Raw genomic sequence first — 21,951 nt, forward strand, 5'->3', positions numbered from 1 at the left:
TTCAGAAGCTACTCAAAAATTTGCAAACAAGTTATCTTGCGTATGTGGTAATAAAATGCTTGGACAGGGAAAGTTCAGTTTAATGTCATTTCTTTATTTTTCTACTTTATACTAAGAAGGACTTTAACGTTGAATGTTTAACTAAATTTCCTTATTTTTCTACTTTGTATTTAAACTTCTGTACTGAGATGCCTTTGTACCTAAGCTGGCGCTGGGAATGTGATACCGTATACTTCATATTGTATTCCTGTATCCCTGTACTTGAGTACATGTGACATTAAAATCTAATTCCAATTCCCTCCTGCCTGTGGACAACATCACTGATTATGAGGCATCAGTAAGGGTGATTTTAGTACATTCTATTTTATGTTAGAGGCATGCTGGAGAAATTCCATTCTCTCAGGAACAGATAAACCTGGATTTTGAGTAGCTTCTTGGTCAGTATACCTGGACATTTAAAATTGAGGCCACCTGTGAAAACTTTGGAAGGTATTTCTAAGTTCTCAAAAATTCAATAGTCTTTCCAATCTAGTTGTTGAGAGACAGACTTCTGCAAGACTCAGCATTCTGGCTGACAATAAATTAACACATAGATCTGTGTCTGAATATCGACTCGAAATCTCCTTTTTGCATAAAGCTAACTTTCCTGGAGAATGTTTACTCTCCTTAATTAAAATTGCCACTTGTCTTTTCCTGCACATTATGTACATGCTATGTGAGTATTGTAACCAAATATGATACATTCTTATGCAACACAGAGTCTGAACCCCTGAACAGGTCTGGAAATGTTTTCATCCCCCTACATATTTACTGTCCTAGCATGCAGGATCAGCAAGCTGGAAGCAAGTGTTAGCTGTGGCTCAGTTGGTGGCACATTTGTGTCTGAGTCAGAGATTCTGGTTTAAAGTCCCATGCCAGGATTTGAGCATCAAAATCAAAGCTGATACAGCTGTACTGAAGGAGGTTTCCTTGAAGCTGGAAATTCTGTCTCTCTGACTAAATGTTTAACTGATGCCAGTCTGCACTCTTGGATGGCACAACAGATCCCATTACTGTATCCTTAAGAGGAGACAGGATGGTGGCCTGGCTGATGTTTATTTGTCAATCAATATCATGATACAGATTATCCACGCTTTATTACAGTGATTGTTTATGGGAGATTACTGTGTATAAATGGGAGCTTCTGTATTTCCTCATTCAAAGAGCAACTCAGTTCAAGGCTGTAAAGTACCTTGAGATAATCAGTGTTTGTGAAAGGCACCATGTAAATGCAAAACTATGTTTTTTAAAAACTATCTTTACATTAACACCTATTATATTAAAGGCTTCTGATGATATTTGACAAGACTCCTGTAGCAGTCAGAAGTATTGCCTTGTCAGCAACAAATATTGCTTTCTGATATTTACAAAAGTTAATTTTGTACAAGATTTTTCAGAGTTTGGGCTGTGCAAATGTACTTTTCGATTGGATCTTTCTTTATTGATTTCTTATCAATCAGCTTTTTTTGTCTTTCCATCTTTGTGATGTTATGTCATTGATAAAGAAGTATGATTCATGATTTACTCTGAATTGAACAGCACATTATTTTATCATTTTTTACAGGGGATAGGATATGGGTAGCCCACAAATATTCTGATGTAATACACCATAGTCAGGTGGTAATTGTGAGTTGTGTGGCAAGCAGAGTTTAAGAATGCAGGTTTATGTTTATTGGACACTTATACCATAATGGAAAATTTCAGGAATGTCAAACTGTCAAAAATATCAAATGTTATGGATGTATACAGTTAAATTAATGAGGAAATGAGTTGTTACAACCTGAAACATACCAGATCAGGAATACAAAATAGAATGACTACAGAACTACCAAGTAAGGTTGGTAACAATTAGATAATTTCATAATTACAAAGGCAAAATCACATACAAATAATGTTTTACTTCATTTACTTGTCACTATAAATATAAGCAACTTGCAAAATCTTTGGTATAGAGTTAAGTTCCTTTCTGGTAAAAACATGTTCAAACACTCACACCGAACAGCATCATTTTCTTAAAGGAACATGTCCATGGAAATCTCACTTGGATATTTTTTCAGTTTGCTTCAATAAGACACCTCCAGTGAACATTTGGGAAAATACTCAACTGGACATTCTTAATTAAGTTATTCACCAATTAGGGCAGCACTGGTGGTTAGCAGTGGTTAGCACTGCTGCCTCACAGCGCCAGGGACCCGGGTTCGATTCCCGCCTCGGGCGACTGTCTGTGTGGAGTTTGCACATTCTCCCTGCATCTGCGTGGGTTTCCTCCGGGTGCTCCGGTTTCCTCCCACAGTCCAAAGATGTGCAGGTTAGGTGAATTGGTCATGCTAAATTGCCCACAGAGTTAGGTGCATTAGTCAGAGTGGTGGCTGTGTGGAATGCTCTGCCCCAGAGGGCAGTGGAGGCCCAGTCTCTGGATTCATTTAAGAAAGAGTTGGATAGAGCTCTCAAGGATAGTGGAATCAAGGGTTATGGAGATAAGGCAGGAACAGGATACTGATTAAGGATGATCAACCATAATCATATTGAATGGTGGTGCAGGCTCGAAGGGCAGAATGGCCTACTCCTGCACCTATTGTCTATTGTAAATATGGGGGTGGGTTACTCTTTGGAGTGTCGGTGTGGACTAGTTGGGCTGAAGGGCCTATTTCCACACTGTAGGTAATCTAATCTAATAACAAAAAATGTTATTAGAGGATTAGTGCTTCAGTTGTTCGAAGAAAAGTCACCAGATCAAAGTAACCCTTTCCCCATGCTACATCAGCAATGCACATACAAAAATATCTTCAAATGTCTTCATTGTTACTTCTTATCAATCTTTTCAAAATGTACTGAAACAAGCAAATCAGGATAGTAATGTTTATAATGTTTGTTCACCTGTCCACCATTGGTTGTTGAAAAGATCCGTGTTGTTCCACCACACTGCTTGACGTACCACAAGAACCAGAGAGCAGAGACTTCATGTGGCTCAGAGGTGACATTTATATTCACAAAAAGAGTAGCAAAACGCCTGGCGACCCTACAGGGTGAAAATTAAAAGGAAAATCTCCAGGAAAAACTCTTCATATGTTCACAGTAAACAGAATAGCTGATTTATGGGACAATTCTGGAACTACGTAAATTAAGCAAACTCAAATATTAATAGTCAAAAAATTAGACCAATAAAATAATTGAAATTAACCAAACAATAAATCTGCTCAGAGAATGTGACAAATGCAATTACTATTCCATGGAATTGAAATTCTGATTGGTTAAGTCCACGTATCACTCTTACATTCATTATGTATCACTTTTAAAATGGTATTAATGTATTTAATAGCTGTGGAAAAACAGTGAAAGCAGAGATATACAAGTGTTCTAAGTGTACCTTTACGGGCTTGTGTTTGAGCGCTTCTGCAGGGCAGTCGGTTATAGAAGTAGTTATTAACAAGAAGGGCTACACACTATTGCAAAGAAAACTACATATCTTGTCCCTTTGCCTTATTAAGAACAATATCAGCAATATGCACAGATTACTTTAGCAGCAAAATTCCCTAACACCCCAATTTATTAGGCGAACAAGAATAACTATAATCCCAAAGATGATATGCTCAACCTTACACTGAGCCTAAATCCTAGTCATCACCAAGAGCGGAATCTACCTCGGCACTAAAAAACATTAAAATAGGTGAGAACATTGTCAGCATTGCATAGGATGGTCAGTGAGGAGCTTCTCAACATCAAAAAGAAAAACGTCACATCTTCTAACCAAGTGTTGATCCGCGAGAAAAACTTCTCACCAGTGAGCAGCAAGTAACCTATTTCATTACTATTTAACCTCACCTCATTGATATGCAGTTTCCCATTCTCCCACCCACAGATAGGAAGGATACAGTGACAAACCCTGACATGAAAGTCAGAGTGGTTGGATTTGTGTGTGGAATGAACTTCCAGAGGAAGTGGTGGATGTGGGTATGGTTACAATGTTTAAAAGACATTTAAATAGGTACATGAAGAAGAAATGTTTAGAAGGATATTGGCCAAGCACAGGCAGGTGGGACTAGTTTATTTTGGACTATAGTTGGCTGGGCTGGTTGGACCGAAGGGTTTGTTTTCATGCTGCATGAATCTATGACCTGCTCCTTCAGATCTCCATTTAGACACCAGGTACCAATATCATAGAGCATGCTCATTGTGCATTGACTGCACACATCCCTCCTCTATGGGCATGGGCACCCAAAAGGTACCAGTCTCACTGCACCATCACAGCACATCTCTGATCTACTTTCTGCACTTGTGTTGTACTTTGTGTGTACTGGCCGCTTTCCTTGTAACACTGCTGCCAGGACACTTTGCACACAGGGACATCTGATCTCATGGATTCAATGAGGCTGCATCTTAGGGATTCTCACTTGATCTGATTACACTCACTCACTTTGTACCTACTCAGATGTTCACACCATCCCTGCCTTGCCTCCACCCCCAAAGCTAGATTTTTCATGAGCATGGTATTTTTATTCTGTCTTGACTTTTACCACAGACACAAAGATAGTTTGTCATGGCTGGCAGCAGTGATGGGTCAACTGGGTGGAAATGTTGCTGTATTTCACCGTGTGCACCAATCTGAGTTTCTGAGAGAAGAGAACAACCGTCCTGTCCACTACCCTGTCCACCAGCACCTCCAGCTTCCTATCAGCAAAGCAGGATGCCAGTTTGCCTCTGTTGGTCATCTTCAGAGTAATTCTTCACACTCTGCAAACGTAAAGGGCTATTCAGGACTTGCAGCATTTGATCTGAAACACAGCTGAGTTTTAAACATGACGTCAGTGGCTGGAACTCCAGAAGGTTCCAACAATGCTGAGCACATCTGCTGTTGTGAAGTGCAGGGGAGTGTGAGCACAGCACTGTAGAAGTATGATGCGTGCTTAATGAGATGAATGGTGTCAAATTACACAAAAAAGCTTAGCACACTCAGAGATAAATTCTCTTGACACTCCCTGAAATGATACTTAACCAAATTCTGTGAACATCCAGCTGTCTGTTACCAGCAACTTTTTAGGAAGGAAGCTTCCTAAAGCTCAGAAGCTACTGAGAGGAATAATTTAACCTCATTACTGTTTAAAATGAACAACTCCTTACTGTAACAGTGATCCCTAGTGCTAGCTGTTCCCACATCTACCCTGTGAAGAATCTTGTGTGTTACAATCAATCACCTCTAAACTCCAGTGTTTACAAACCTAGCGTGGCCAACCTTTTCCTGTAAGACAATCCTCTCATTCCAGGTAGAAGACTGACAGATCTTCTAATGAACAGCTTCTAACACATTTACATCTTTCCTTAACTAACGAGACCAATATTATTAACTGTAAACCTGATGTGGTCCTACCAATGCCCTATTGAGCTTAAGCACAGCCTCCCTACTGTGATATTCAATTTCCTTCTCAGTAAATGAAACATTCTACTAACTTGCCTTATCATTTGCTGCACGTGAACACTAAAGTTTTAGAATTCACACATTGAGACAATCAGATCCCTCTGCATCTCAGAATTCTGCAATCTCTCACCATTTAGATTTTTTTTTATTCTTCCTAAAATGGAAAATTTCAGTTTTCCTATTCCTTATCTGTACTCTATTTGGCACATCTTTGCCACTCATTTAGCTTTTCAATATCTTCTTTGTAGCCTCCTTATGTCCTCTTCTCAATTTGCTTTCTAATCTATTTTAGTTTCATCAATAAATTTAGCAACTATACCTTCTAACCTGTCACCCAAGTAATTTCTATAAATGGTAAAATGTTGAAGTCCCAACACTCATTTCTATGGCACACCTCTCAAGTTTATGCCTGCTGTCTGCTTCCTGTTAATCAGCCAATTGTCTATCTGTGCCAAAATGCTACCAAGTTTGTCTAACTCTCTTTATAGCTAACACTCTCCAAATGTGGTCTAACTAAATTTCTATGGAGATGCTTTTATTTTCTGCAATTTTCAATCTTTGATATGATATTTTTAAAAATATTCTTACAAATGCCTTCTGGAAATTCATGTACTGTATATCTACACCAAGTCCATACAGCACTAACAGATCCTTATTCACATCATTAAATCAGTCCACTGATCCTGGACCCATCCTGTCAGTATAATATCCTCCATGTAAAGTATGGTATATTCCTGTTAATTGACCTTCTCTGCATCTACATCCATCCCCAATTCTCTAGACCCTTGAAGACATGCTTTTTAACATGCATACAGGCTGGTGACCTTTCTCACGTTCAACAAAGAACAAGAAAATCTATAAGATAGTAACTCTCTGCTCACAGCACGTTGCATGAATCAATTGTTTTGAATGATGTATATCTTAAAATAACTAATGTCAAAGCCTCAGCTTTTTGAAAGCTAATTCAGAGTCATGTACAATAATTTCCTGCTTCTCAATTCCTCCTTTAACAATATGTTTGAAACATTTAGAGATGTCCTTAATCTTAGCACTAGGAAAGCAACATACATCATAGATTTATGCAACTGCCCACAATCTCCTGCCTGTGTCCCTGACAGAGAGTCCCCTATAACAATTATTCTTTTAAATTTTGTCAAACGTCTAACATAACTGACCATCCCTTTTATTTTCCTCGGAGAGACTATCCCTTTCAATAGCACACAAAATTGAATATCTATTTGATAGAGGAATAGCCACAGGAGACTTTTGAATTCCCTTGTTACCTTTCCTCACAGTCATCCACCTGTCTGACTGATCCTGCTGTGTAATGAGTTTTCTAAATCTACTAGCCATCTTATTCTGTGCCTGTCATATACCCTCAACAAAATTAAGCCTAAAAAAATGCAATTTTCAATAACACCTTATGTATAAAATAAACTACTGTTCATTATCTACAGGAAGTAATAGTAAAATGCAAAAAAAAACTGTAAAAATTCATTAAATTAATTTGGTAAATAAATAACATAGGAAATAGTTGTAACATTACTGTAAATGTCAATAAATCTCATGATAGCCAATACAAAACATAGTTTTACCATATCTAGTACTGTAATGGAATTCAGCATCAGAGGGGCAAGGACAAGAATTACACAATGTAATATTGTGCTCAGTCCTCAGTCTAAGCTGTGACAAGCAGGGAGATACATTATCTCAAAGTAAGGATGGATAAAATCAAGATTGGATACTCTATACAGGACAGTAATTCATATCTCTTGATTGCAGAGTAAAGGCAGTGTTGGCACAAGTATAAAGTCTGGCCATCCAACCATTCTCTCTGAGAAAGGGCAAGAACTCAGCTGGACTAAAGAATGTGTATAATGAACTTGAAATATGGTTAACTATCTAAAAAGAATAATTTTAAAGAAAACATACGCGGTCCAGCAAATTCTGTCAAACAGTTCTTTCATTGTTATTTTATCCCATTCTTCAGCATGGGGAGCAGTCCATGGTGCATCAACAGGTATCTGGAAAGACAAAGTTCATTCTACTTTTTGCAAATACTCTTATTAATTGGAATGAAGTTGTGAAACTTGCATGTAAGTGCATTTCTGCCAATAATTTTGTAAAATTGTAATTTATAAGAGAACATTTTAAATGTTGGGATCATAGAAATAGTTATGTTTTCTGCAAATTTTGTCTACATGCAAATGCTCACTCCATTTTAATACTCATCATTTTCCACTGCTGTCTGATTCATTTCACAGCTCCACACTTCTCCTTCCCATTTTGCCCTAATTTTCATCCACAATTTCACATTCTTCCTGTTACTTCTTAATCTGTATAATTTCATTCTCTCTTGTACAGCACACTCTCCGAACTCCAAACACACAAATCGGGAGCAGAAGTAATCTCTTTGGTCCTTCAAGCCCACTTTACCATTCAAAAAGATTGTAGTTAGTCTGATTGTATTCCAAATTTCACATTTTCACACAACTCCGATAACCTTTGAAAGATTCTGGTTGGACAGGATTATCTAACTCTTATGTTATACAATATTATTACAGAATATGCAATGACTCAGTGTTCACTGTCAGCTAAGTCATTAGCTTACTCAATACCACTTCATAGTGATTATAACTTCATCAAGTTAATCTCCTCCTTCAACCTCCTGATTTTCAGGGATGACTGGGATGATCTATACCTTCAATAGTGAAGATAGAAGGAAATGTTTATTCATTCCATCCACCAATTCTTGTTATTGAATTTTATCTCCCCATTCTCGCCCTCTAGAGAACCAACACACACTTTATTCATTCTTTACCCTTTTCAGATATGCTATTAGATAACTAGATGTGTTTTCCCAGGGTGAGGGTGTCCAAACCTAGAGGCCATATGTTTAAGGTGAGAGGGGAGAGATTTAAAAGGGACATGAGGGACAACTTTTTCACACAGAGGGTTGTGCATGGAACAAGTTGCCAGAGGAAGTGGTGGAGGCCGGTATACTTACAACATTTAAAAGGCATCTGGATGGGTACATGAGTAAGAAGGATGTAGAGAATAGTTTAGAATATCTGATGGGGAGGATGAGTTGGTCCAAAGGGTCTGTTTCTATGCTGTACATCTCTATGAATCTATGAACAAGGTATTTCTATCAAAATGCAATTCCTGCATTGTGTTTATAAAGGCGAAGTGGTCTTTCACTGTGCATTTCTATGTAACTTCATTTCATGCTCTATTTATTTCTTCTTATTAATCTTCCTGTGGTTCTTTGTTTTTCTGTATTCTGACCAGGCATTTGACCTGTCACTCAGCTTTGCACAGCTATATGATCTTCCCTTAAGTCACAGAGTCACACAACATGGGAACAGACCCTTTGGTCCAAATAGTACACACTGACCATTTCCTAAATCAAACTAGTCCCACTTGCCTGCATTTGGCCCATATTCCTCTAAACTTCTCCTATTCAGGAACATATCCAAATATCCTTTAAATGTTGTAACTGGACCTGCATCCATCTGGCAGTTCATTCTACTGTCTGTTTAAAAAAGTTGCCCCTCATGCCCATTTTAAATCTTTTTCCTCTCATCTTAAAAAATATGCTTCCTAGATTTGAACTCCCCCGACTTTGGGAAAAAGTTCCTTGCTAAAGTTTAATGCTTTTCTTCATTTCTTTAATTAATAGCAGATGGTGGGCCCACTCTTAGAATGTTTATTTGTCGTAGGAATGTACTTATTCTGAATATTCTGAAATATTCCCTAAATGCCTGGCACTGCATCATCACTGATCCATCTCCAAGCCCAAGATTCAAGTTCACATTAGTTAGCTCACCTTTCATATTCCCCAAGTTACCCTATTTAAGTTTAAAACATTTGTCTTAGACTCACTATTCTTTTGATGCAGTTTGCAAAGTTCAAATCATACTATGTTACCTAAAGGATAGCCTGCTCTCTGGTTGGTTCGAGAGTGTGCTGCTCTAAGAAACTATCTTGAGAGTATTCTGTGAACTTCACATTGAGACTGTTGATACTACCAATGATCTGATTATTCCAGCATATATGTAGATTAAAAGAACACAATTATTACTGTAGATTATCACAACCACAAAATTTATTCTTGTATAAATTTCACTATATTGTGGTTACTGTTCAGGAACCTGTAGACCACTCCCACTCGTGATTTATTTTTTTTCAACTATTCCTCATTCTAACTCAATCAATTCTACATCCTGATCTCTTGAATCAAAGCCATCTTTAATTACTGCACCAATACCATCTTTGATGATGAAGGCCATGCTTCTGCCTTGTCCTAACTTCCTACTCTTCTGGAATATCACATATCACTCAACATAAAGGGTCCAGTTCTTGTCAGTCTACAGCCACGGTTCAACGTAGCTATCAGATCATATTTAGTCACTATTGTGTGTTATTAATTAATTTACTTCGTTATGAATGCTATGCACATTCAGATGTAGAGCCTTTAGTTGCTTTTTTGTTACCTTTTTAGCAGCTAGACCTACTGCTAATATATTCTTTAGATTTTTCTTCTGTTCCTTATTGCCATTCTCCAACCTTCACTTTCCATTCTCATGTTTTGCTCACCCGCTTTGACTGTATCCCTTGTTTTCTAACATTTATTCAAGCCTGATCCCTCAACTCCTTGTTTAGCTTGAAATTGAGGAACAAATTACAGCAGATGCTGGAATTTGTACTGAAAACAATAAATGCTAGCGACCACAATGGGTCAGGGAGAAAGTGAGATGCTGGAGATTAGAGTCGAGAGTGTGGTTCTGGAAAAACACAGCAGGTCAGGCGTGCTTCCAGTATGCCTCGACTCTCCTACTCCTCGGATGTTGCCTGAACTGCTGTGCTTTTCCAGCCCCACACATCACAACGGGTCAGATAGCATCCATGAAGAGAGAGCAAGCTAATGTTGAGTCTAGCTGACTCTTCACCAGAGGTGAATTAAACTCTTCTCTACTTCCCTAGTTATGCAGCTCCCATAGTTTCAGTGTAGCCAATTCCAATGGTACAGATCCTAGTTTTGTGATGCGAATCCCCCATGAACCAAAACTCACTTCTCCAACAGCAGTCTTTGAACTACTTTTCTGATCTCATTCATTCTTATTTAATACTCAATTATGTTCAATTCTGGATTGGTAGAAAATGGTCCTCACTATTATTTATGGTCAGAAGAGAACCAAAGCCTGTACATTTTTATACATAAGGTTTATCACTGGGATAATTCTCAAAGTAACAGGGCTTTGATTAGATTAGATTACTTACAGTGTGGAAACAGGCCATTCGGCCCAACAAGTCCACACCGACCCGCCGAAGCGCAACCCACCCAGACCCATTCCCCTACATTTACCCCCTCACCTAACACTGCGGGCAATTTTACCATGGCCAATTCACCTAACCTGCACATTTTTGGACTGTGGGAGGAAACCGGAGCAACCGGAGGAAACCCACGCAGACACAGGGAGAATGCGCAAACGCCACACAGTCAGTCACCTGAGGCGGCAATTGAGCCCGAGTCTCTGGCGCTGTGAGGCAGCAGTGCTAACCACTGTGCCACCGTGCCACTTTGTTTGCTAAATATTTAATATAAACCTTTAAAATGATCTTTTACCTCCTTCCCCATGTTATCCAGGGTTCTCCAGAGGTTGTTGTAATCCAGGTACACAAATGGATTCCACATCGGTGGAAAGGGAGCCTTGAAAGGATAAGGTTTGCCCTGAAAATATAAATAAAGTAAAAAAATGAGCTGGTTTAGGTCAAAAACATTTTGAAGGGCTGTCGACATAAGTTAACCAATTAAAGTATTACTGATTGGTAAAATTAATTACCATATCATACCATCTTAAGATATAGAAGCAGAATTAGGCCATTTGGCCCATCGAGTCTGCTCCGCCATTTGATCATGGCTGATATGCTCCTCACCTCCATTTTCCTGCCTTCTCCCCATATCCCTTCAATCCATTCCCAATTAAAAATGTCTAACTCTTTCTTAAGATTACTCACTGCCCCAGTATCCATCACACTTTGGGGTAGTGAATTCGACAGATTCACAACCCGTTGGAAGAAGTAGTTTTTCCTTAACTCTGTTTTAAATTTGCTGCCTCTTAATCTGAGACTATGCCCTCTCATCCTAGAATGCCCCACAAGAGGAAGCATCTGCTCCATGCTTATTTTATTTGCACCTTTTATCATCTTGAACACCTCAATTTGATCTCCCCTAATTCTTCTCAATTCCAATGAGTATAGGCCCAAACTGTTCAATCTCTCTTCATATGACAAACCCCTCATCCTTGGGATCAATCTAGTGGACCTCCTCTGAACTAACCACACTACCATACATCAAGAACATCTCTGAAATGACAGCCAGACTACTGCGACCACTAGGACTTATAACAGCACACAAACCAACAGCCACTCTCAGACAACAACTCACCAGAACGAAGGACCCAATACCCAGCATGAGCAAAACTAATGTGGTGTACAAAATCCCATGCAAGGACTGCACAAAACACTATATAGGACAAACAGGAAGACAGCTAACGATCCGCATCCACGAACATCAACTAGCCACGAAACGACACGACCAGCTATCCCTAGTAGCCACACACGCAGACGACAAGCAACATGAATTTGACTGGGACAACACTACCATTATAGGGCAAGCCAAACAAAGAACAGCCAGGGAATTCCTAGAAGCATGGCACTCATCCACAAACTCCATCAACAAACACATCGACCTGGACCCAATATACCGGCCACTACAGCGGACAGCTGAAACTGACAACCGGAAGCGGCAGGGACAGGCCACTATAAATGCCGGAGGAAACACCACAGAAGCGCTTCACAGGAGGCTCCCAAGCACTGAGGATGTCATCTAGACAGGGGACGAAACGTTTGCAACAAAAACTTCCAGCTTGGCGAACAGAACCACAGCAACGAGCACCCGAGCTACAAATCTTCTCACAAACTTTGAATCCAACCTTGTGAGTTAACATTTTGTGTGTCACCTTATCAATCTTTTCCAGAAGTCCAGATAAATTAGATCTACAGTATCCTCATTATTCATCTTACTTGCTACATCTTCGAAGAACTCTAGCAAATTAGTCAAACATGATTTGCCCTTCATAAACCATGCTGACTGTTGGATAGCGTTTGACTTTCCAAACGTCCTGACATTGCTTCCTTGATAGTTGATTTTAACACTTTCCAACTGATGTTCAACTAACTGGTCTGCACTTTTCCACATATTCAAAAAGGGAGGAAGGCAAAAAGGGCTTTACATTAGGATTTTTCAAATCCATTGGGACGTTTTCGGTGTCCGGAGAATTTTGGCATATGGTAACCAATGGATCCATTATCTCCACTGCCACTTCTTTTAATACCATAGGATGCATGCCATGAGGTCCAGGAGACTTGCCTGTCCTCAATCCTAATGTTTGCGGAGTACCTTTTCCCTATCAATGTTAATTGCTCTAAGTTCTACCTTTTTTATTGCTTCCGCCTTGCCTGTTCCAATAGAAATGGTACTATTGTCATCCACTGTGAAAACTGAGTGAAAGTGAGGACTGCAGATGCTGGAGATCAGAGCTGAAGAATGTGTTGCTGGAAAAGCGCAGCAGGTCAGGCAGCATCCAAGGAGCAGGAGAATCGACGTTTCGGGCATAAGCCCTTCTTCAAGAATGAGGGAGGAAGAGAGCTTCTTCAAGGAAGGCATCCTTGCAAGAGGATTTGCAGTAGGTTAAAATCAACTAGGAGAAAGTAAGGACTACAGATGCTGGAGATCAGAGCTGAAAAATGTATTGCTGGAAAAGTGCAGCAGGTCAGGCAGCATCCAAGGAGCAGGAGAATCGATGTTTCGGGCATAAGCCCTTCATCAGGTGTGAAAACTGAGGCAAAGTATTGATTTAGCATCGCTGCCATTTCAGTGTTCCCCACTATTAACTCTCTGGTTTCATCTTCCAAGGAACCAACACTCACATTAGTGACTCTCTTCCCTTTTATATACATATATAAGCTTTTGCTATTCTTTCTGATATTTTATGCTAGTTTTCCTCTGTTGACGTTTGAAAATTTTCCAATCTTCCAGCCTGACACTGGCCTTTGCAATATGGTATACTTTAGTTTTTGACTTTATATTGTTCTTGACCTTCTTGTTTAACCATGGATGGTTGTCTTTTACACCCCTGACCCCCAACTCCACCTACCATCTTTCCTCCGCACTGGAATATGTTTTAGTTATATCAAAACATCATAAGAAGCATATATACAAAGGTCAACAAACAAAGACCCTAATGTTCCAGGAGGATTTCATAGAAAGCATTAGAAGTGCATACTGAACTCAAACCCTCCAAATTAAATATATGAAAATTCTACCTTTAACCTTAAGTTATTCATAGATTTGAAAGAATGTGGGTCAGATATGAAGGCCAAGGTTTCTAGCTAGTGCCACTCCCTTGCTACTACAAAGTAAAATTTATGATTGCATAAGGAATTGAATGCAAGAATCCCAGCACCTGATTGTACAATTAACTTTTTCTACTCTCTAGTCTCCAGGTTAAAGTAATCAGCCTGAAAAAAAGTTTTTTTTTTAAATCATTCACATAATGTGAGCTTTGTTGGCTGGTTGAACATTTCTTACCTGTCTTTAATTGCTCTTGAAAAGGTTGTAGTGAACTACCTTTTTGAGCCTCTGCAGTCCACTTATGTCCATGATGGTGTAGTGGTATTGTCACTGGACTAGTAATCCAGACAACCACGCAATGTTCTGGTGACCCAGGTTCAATTTTGAGGAGGAATGCCCATAACCCTGTTAGGAAGGAAGTTCAGGAATTTGACCCAGTGAAGCTGAAAGGATTGCAACATATTTCCAACTCAGAATTGCAAGTGGCTTGAAGGAGAACTTGGCAGTTGGTGTTGTTCCCCTGTATCTGCTGCCCGTGTTGTCCCAGATAGAAATAGTCATGGGTTTAGTAATTGCTGTTTAACAAGATTTAATGAATTTGCTAAGGCACGGCAGGACAGTTCAGCTGTATGGAATACCCATCCTATGCCATGTAGGGAGCCGTCTACATTTCACATGGCCTAAGCAATCTCATGAGCGGAATGTATCTTTGTTTCTCATCATTGAGTTTTGAAACTTGCTTGGAGGTCAGAATAGCTGCGAGTCATAGACAAAACTGGGACTTGTGTGCTTAGAGCATTCAACAAAGTGGTCACACTGCAGATTAAGAGCATTTGGGCAGAGATGGAATGGGTGTCTCCAGGGCAGTTTAGAAAGACCAGGAAGGCAGTGCAAGGGATAAATAAGTGAATAGAATCTGAATACAGCATAAAGTAGCAAGAAACAATGGATTGAAAAAATTTTTTATATGTAAGTACAATGAAAAATATGGGCAAAGAGAAATATGGAGGAAGAGGTGGGGCAATTTATGACAGGGTATAGAGAATGGCAGAGAAAGTAAATAAATACTTTGTGAAAGTCTTTACAGAAGAAGACACAGAAATCTTCCTGAAATAATTACGATTCAAGAATCTGATGAGAGTGTGGACCTGAAAGAGATGAGTATTGGTTGAAAATAAAGCATTAGAGATGTTAATAGGTCTAAAAATTGGCAAATCCCCTGACATTTTTCACCTGAAGTGTTGGAACAAAAGACTACAGAGATAGTAGATGCATTTATGATCTTTCAAAATTCCGCGAATTCTGCAACCACGCCTCTAGATTGAAGGATTGCAAATGTAACCTTATTGTTTAAGAAAGGAAGGAAAGAGAAAATGCAGATCTACAGAACTGTTAGCTTAATGTCAGAAATAAATTATAAATCATGTGATTACTGGATATTTAGAAATAATCACCTGTGTGGACAGCATCAACAAGATTTATGCAGGGTTAATGATGTTTGACAAACCCAATAGTGTTTTTTAAAGCAGAGTTGATAAGGGGAAGCCAGTCAATGTGTATTGGATTTCTGGAAGGCTTTTGTTAAAGCCTCACACAAGAGGTTGGTAAACAACATCAAAGTGCGTAGGATTGGTAGTAGAATATTGACAAGGATTGAAGTTGGTCAACAGGTAACAGGCAGAAAACAAAGAAGAAAAATAAATGGACCATTCTGAGGTTGACAGGCTGTGACTCACCAGGTACCACAAAGATCAGCCCCAGCTGTTCATAATCTACATCAATGATTTGAATGTGTGAACCCGAATGGGTCAATTAGAAAATCGGGATGTGGGTATCAATTGTGATTTTTCCAAGTTTGCACATGATACAAAACTTGGTAGGAATATGAATTGAGGAGTATGTCCTGAGACTTGAAGAAGAATTAGACAAGCAAGAGATGAACAGATAAACTGAAAAGAAAACCACTTTTAATAGAAATGAGGAACTTCTTCACTCACAAGGTGGGGGCAGGAGGGGAGTGGAGTCTTTAGAATACTCCAGAGAGCCCTGAAAGCTTAGCCTTTACATTCAAGATTAATAGATTTCTAGTTACTAATGATGTCAGGGGATATAGAGATAGCATATAGCATTGCGGTAAGTGGTCAGTGTGATCTAGAAGAGCAGGACAGACTCTAGAGGCTGAATGGCCTCGTTTGGTCCCTTATTTCTATGCTTGTTTCGAGAAAGGTTTCGTGCTAGGGACCTTGCCTCACGAAATGTGATACGTGGTTGCAACTTCCTAGATCTAGCAACGGTGGAAGAACGAATAACAATCTGCAACCTAATGTTCTTTTGGGTGCTCTACTGAGGTTTGAGACCCCAATGCAGAATTAAGTTATTTCCTGTTAAAACAAAAATCTTTACTGAAGCAGGTCTGAATTGGGATACCAACAGTATGAACACACAGACCATCAGTCTCGAGCCATGGGTTTGATTTTGATACAGTTAAATCAACAACAGTGGCACAGGTTGCCATCTGGAGCAGGCATTCCAATTTATGGAATTCCTTCGAGCAGGAGCTGGACTTGTTTGCAAGTCTGGGCAGAGCTCATTCCTCACAAGAAATATAGGTAAAATTAATTAGAACTAAAATTAATTAGTCATGTGGACTGCTTGAAGGAGTTATGGAGATATTTTCAGATTTATTCTTAAAAATTAATTGACATTTACCTGTTTTCTCAGCTCTTTAAAAGGAGATTACATGGCTCCGGATAAAGAAGGGAGAACCGTATGGGATAGGCAGGACTGATCGCTAGGATCTTTCCTCACCAACCTATTATGTTTTAATCAACACATTTGGTCTCATTATGAACCTTCAGGGAGGTGGGACACGCACATGGACTTTTTGGACCAGACCAAGGAACATGAGCACTGCACCACAAAATATTGCAATTAACGACAGTCAAAAGGAACACAAGGGGGCAGCAGAGAATTAGCATTGCTGAAAAATTCGACATTGCACTGAATTAATATTTATATGTTTAAATTGAGCTAAAGCTACAGCTTATCTTTTTGATTTTGTGAATCTAGCATAGAATGTAGCCAAAGTTAATTACATTCCCTCTTTACAAGTGGCCTCATTATTCAAATCTGTACACGTGATCACATATTTTTCACAGTGAGGGCTGTGATTGCATTGAAACTGTGATCAAGATATAATCGGCAGCTTTATTCTGAAGAAGTCACAAAATGGCAGCAAGTTACTCGAGACACACAATGGAACCCTGTTATTACCACACTCTATCTGGTACTAAAATATTTTTCTGCATTATGCAGGCTTATAAAATACAGGGGAAAGAAATCTCTTCTGGAAACACACAGAGGAAAATGAAAACATTGGGAACCATTTTGATTCTGACTATTGTTGGGATGGGGGGAGGCGGAGAGAGTCCAAAATCAAAGCAGAAAGTCCTACCCTGTTCCTCTGGTCATTTCCACATGCTGCTTTCCCAGTCTGGGCCTACAGATTGGCATTAAATACTGGTTAAAAGTAGGTATATTATACAAGGTAAAGATCGGGGTCCCAACATCAATAGACTTCCACATGATGTTCTCAAGAAAGGAGCAGATACTCTGTAGAATGGATGGTTAGAGGGGTTTGTTTTTTGGTAGTTTTTGCAGTTTCAGGAGAAACATTAATGGTATGATGCCAATAATCAATTCTGTCTTGTGAACGCTGTTGGTTACAAATTAGAGGCAGAGATTTCACAAGAGTCTGAGGATTCATGTTGAAAGACTTGTAATTTTCCACAGGGTAGCTCTTGGGGAGGGGAGTGGGCTGTCAAGATTACAAGAAGCCTGTTTACTGAGCCTGCCCGGGGAGATTTTTAGACATGTACAGCTGTTTTTTATTTTAAAGAGAATCCCATCCCAGGAAACTGTCACAGCCCTATGAGCAAATGCAGATATGTTACAGCTTGTAAAATTATATAACAGTTGCTCTGCAGAGTTCCCAATGTTTGACCCAGACAGTGGCTGAGAGGAGGAATCATTGGCCCACTTTCCAGGCAGAGACCTGGAGCTCTTGCTGGTTGGGGTGGGTGCAGAGGTGGGACTTCACACTTTCTCTGCTATGGTACTCACCTCCCAGCAAGACTCTACTTTTCATTATTGATATAAATGAATTGGATGTGAGCATAAGAGGTATAGTTAGTAAGTTTGCAGATGACACCAAAATTGGAGGTGTAGTGGACAGCGAAGAAAGTTACCTCAGATTACAACAGGATCTGGACCAGGTGGGCTAATGGGCTGAGAAGTGCAGATGGAGTTTAATTTAGATAAATGCGAGGTGCTGCATTTTGGGAAAGCAAATCTTAGCAGGACTTATACACTTAATGGTAAAGTTCTAGAGAGTTTTGCTGAACAAAGAGACCTTGGAGTGCAGGTTCATAGCTCCTTGAAAGTGGAGTCGCAGATAGATAGGATAGTGAAGAAGGCATTTGGTATGCTTTCCTTTATTGGTCAGAGTACTGAATACAGGAGTTGGATGGTCATGTTGCGGCTGTACAGGACATTGGTTATGCCACTGTTGGAATATTGCATGCGATTCTGGTCTCCTTCCTATCGGAAAGATGTTGTGAAATTCGAAAGGGTTCAGAAAAGATTTACAAGGATTTTGCCAGGGTTGGAAGATTTGAGCTATAGGGAGAGGCTGAACAGGCTGGAATTGTTTTCCCTGGAGTGTTGGAGGCTGAGGGGTGACCTTAGAGAGGTTTACAAAATTATGAAGGACATGGATAGGATAAATAGACAAAGTCTTTTTCCTGGTGTGGGGGAGTCCAGAACTAGAGGGCATAAGTTTAGGGTGAAAGGGGAAAGATATAAAAGAGACCGAAGGGGCAACTTTTTCACGCAGAGCGTGGTACGTGTATGGGATGAGCTGCCAGAGGAAGTGGTGGAGGCTGGTATAATTGCAACATTTAAAAGGCATCTGGATGGGTATATGAATGGGAGAGGTTTGAATATGGGACAGGTGCTGGCAGGTGGGACTAGATTGGGTTGGGATATCTGGTCGGCATGGACGGGTTAGACCGAAGGGTCTGTTTCCATGCTGTACACCTCTATGACTCATGCTCCACCACTCCATACCTGCAGCACATTCCCTCACTCACTCATACACTGCCTCCGAGCCCAATCCCAAAAAAAATTAACCCTCTATGCCCTCTGTGCTACCTACATACCCGTTTGGGATATCTCACCATCTAATACGAACGAAGCAGCTGTGCCACTCATCTCCCCTAAAACCCACCTGTCTCTCCTTCCAGCAAGAAATTTTGCCCTTGTAGGGCAAAAAGATTGAAGACGAGTCGTGAGCTGCCCAACACACCCCTTATGTGGACAGCATCCTGACCCTGATTGCCTGACTATTTCCAAGCCCCTGTGCCAGGACCCCCTGACTAAAGAGTATCCACATTAATGAGACCTGCTGATGGTGATAACAAGCCTCCTGGCTCCTCATCTGCACTAAATGGCAAGGTAAGACAGAAATAGTATTAGTCCGGTGTCTCTGGCTGACCAGGCAAAGTACGAGAAAGCAGGGGCTGTGAGCATCCAATGAGGGTTAGAGTGAGTGATCGCTATGACAGTGAGTGAAAAGCTTGAAGCTGCAGTCTGAGTTAAAAAGGATGGCTCTGGAAAAGCACAATGGGTCAGGCAGCATCTGAGGAACAGGAGAGTCGACATTTCAGGCATAAGCCCTTGCAGTCTGGTCCGCTCTGTGAGCTGGGACTGTGTCCCTGAGCGCACAGTGTCCTTACTGCAGCATTGCAATGATCATGGTCAGTGCAGTCAGAGGTGCAACATTAAAATGCAGAAGCATCGTGTAAGTAGGTCAGAGATGTATCATGACAGGTCTTAGAGGCTGGCACATGTTGAATACAAAGGTCCATGAACATGGAGGAACATAGCCACCGTCACCTATGGAGTGTGCCCTAAGATATTGGAGTCTGGTTTCTAATATGGAAGACCTTCAGAACAAGCAGCCAGCTGAATTCACCAGGCCCCCACTTCAGTTTACACACCAAATTTTCTTATCATTTAGCTTTTTTGATGTATTTGGTAAGTTAGGAAGCTGAATATGGGTGGACATCTGAGCTGAATATGGGTAAGGTGAGAGCAATGAACAAGGCAACATTGATAATTGCCACTGTCTAATGAGAAATGTGCTCGGATGTCCACCAAGAGCTTCTGTCATTTTACAATCAATGAATGAGTGGTTTTGAACAATCTATTTAACAATTTGGACTTGTTGGGCCAAAGGGCCTGTTTCCACACTGTAAATAATCTAATTTCTATGTCAACCATCATCTGCAATACCAGCTGTACCTACAGGTGGCACTGTGAGACAGGATTTTCAATATTAAATATTGACATTTGTTAGCTGCCAAAGCATTAACTGATAGCATGCTGAAAATTATTTGTAAAATAACTATTTTGGAAGACACCTTTACAGGGAGGTAGGGAGGATAGCAGGAGATTGTAAGACCCGCCTATGAAGCCAGAAATGCAGTTTCTGAACTTATCAGTAACTGTTTTCTCCTCATTTTCTGCTCGATGGCTAGTCAGAGGGACTGAAGGCCTTAAGTTAAAACCAATGTTCTTCAGGACACAGCAAGGGACTCTTGAGGTCATCCTCTGCCATTAGAGCTGATAAGAAGCTCAGTATTGGGATAGGAGGGGAGAAGGGTCATCAGGACAAGGAGGTTGTGGGGGGCGTGTTGTAACTAGGAGTAGGTCACCAGTTGCAGGGTGGGGAGAGGGAGTGGTGTTCCTGACTAGGATACATTGCTTTTTGCAGGGGGAGGAGGTTAAAGTTACTTCAATGGCTCAGGTTAACATGTATAACTTGGATATGATTCAAAAGTTCAGAGTATCTGCTGTTGCCAGTCTGGTAATAAACAGAGTCCAAAGATAAACAGAGTCCAAATATTAGGAAACATTGGTAAGACTGCAACTCTGATAAGAAGTGGTTTAACAGCTGCAAACAGAAACTCAGTTCAACATTTTGAACTTAACTTAGGTCTACAAAACCATTAAAGGATACTGGGTAGCTTGTAAAGATTTTATCATACTTGCTTTTTTGTTAAAAATCACACAACACCAGGTTATAGTCCAACAGGTTTAATTGGAAGCACATTAGCTTTCGGAACATCGCTCCTTCATCAGGTGATAGTGCAGGGCTCAATCCTAACACGATTTATAGCAAACATTTACAGTGTGGTGTAACTGAAATTATACATTAAAAAATACCTTGATTGTCTGTTAAGTCTTTCATCTGTTTGAATACCATGATAGTTTCACTTCTTTCATGTGTAAATCACAAAACCTTTTTTTAAAAAAGTTGCATTCTCAGGTTAGCTGTTAACAATGGTGACAGCTAGACAATATGTTGAAGGTGTTAGCCCCCTGTGTTTTCTGTCTATGACCTGATGTTTAGACTGATTCTAACCTAAAAAGCGAGATAACAGAGTTTTACATAAATTCATGCAGTTTTTGAGCAAAGTACAATGTAACCCTGCAAGTACAAATTCACCCCACAAAATATATGTGTGCATGTGAGTTGTCTGGGCAGGGGGTTGAGTGTGAGAAAGCGTATGTGTGTGTGTGTGTGTGTAGTGAGTGTAGAGTGTCTTAAGTCTGTGAGGGGGTGCATATGTGAGTGTGATGAAGGAGTGACTTTTTTTTATTTCAAATATACTTTATTCATAAAATACTTTGGTGGTCTGTACAGTTGGACATGCCATACATATGTAAACATTCCATTTCCTTGCAAACCGAAACAGAGTAATCATTCCTATTTACAGGTCCGTACAATTACATTTTTAGCTGAGGGGTCAGCAAAGCCCAAATGACTGTGTGGGCCCCCTGTTCTTCTATAGGCAGGCAGATGTTATATGGTGGTCTTTCCCCACCGCGCTTTGGCGGCAGCTGCCCCAAGCTTCAGCGCATCCCTCAACACGTAGTCCTGGACCTTGGAATGTGCCAGTCTGCAACACTCAGTCGGGGTCAACTCCTTCAGCTGGAAGACCAACAGGTTTCGGAC

At 40.2% G+C, this 21,951-nt stretch overlaps 1 protein-coding gene across 2 annotated transcripts in view; it reads right to left on the reverse strand.

Annotated features, from left to right (window-relative positions):
* mao (monoamine oxidase) overlaps window positions 1-21,951 on the reverse strand; it is a 153,183-nt gene that overhangs the window by 28,400 nt on the left and 102,832 nt on the right. For both annotated transcript variants that reach the window (XM_043700856.1, XM_043700857.1), the window contains 3 exons: window positions 11,082-11,186; window positions 7,385-7,476; window positions 2,917-3,058 (listed from right to left, as the gene is read on the reverse strand). In XM_043700856.1, the coding sequence (XP_043556791.1) occupies window positions 2,917-3,058; window positions 7,385-7,476; window positions 11,082-11,186 (339 nt within the window). The remainder of the gene's footprint in view (window positions 1-2,916; window positions 3,059-7,384; window positions 7,477-11,081; window positions 11,187-21,951) is intronic.

Source organism: Chiloscyllium plagiosum, chromosome 12 (genome assembly GCF_004010195.1).
Source record: "Chiloscyllium plagiosum isolate BGI_BamShark_2017 chromosome 12, ASM401019v2, whole genome shotgun sequence".
NCBI classification, from domain to species: Eukaryota; Metazoa; Chordata; class Chondrichthyes; order Orectolobiformes; family Hemiscylliidae; genus Chiloscyllium; species Chiloscyllium plagiosum.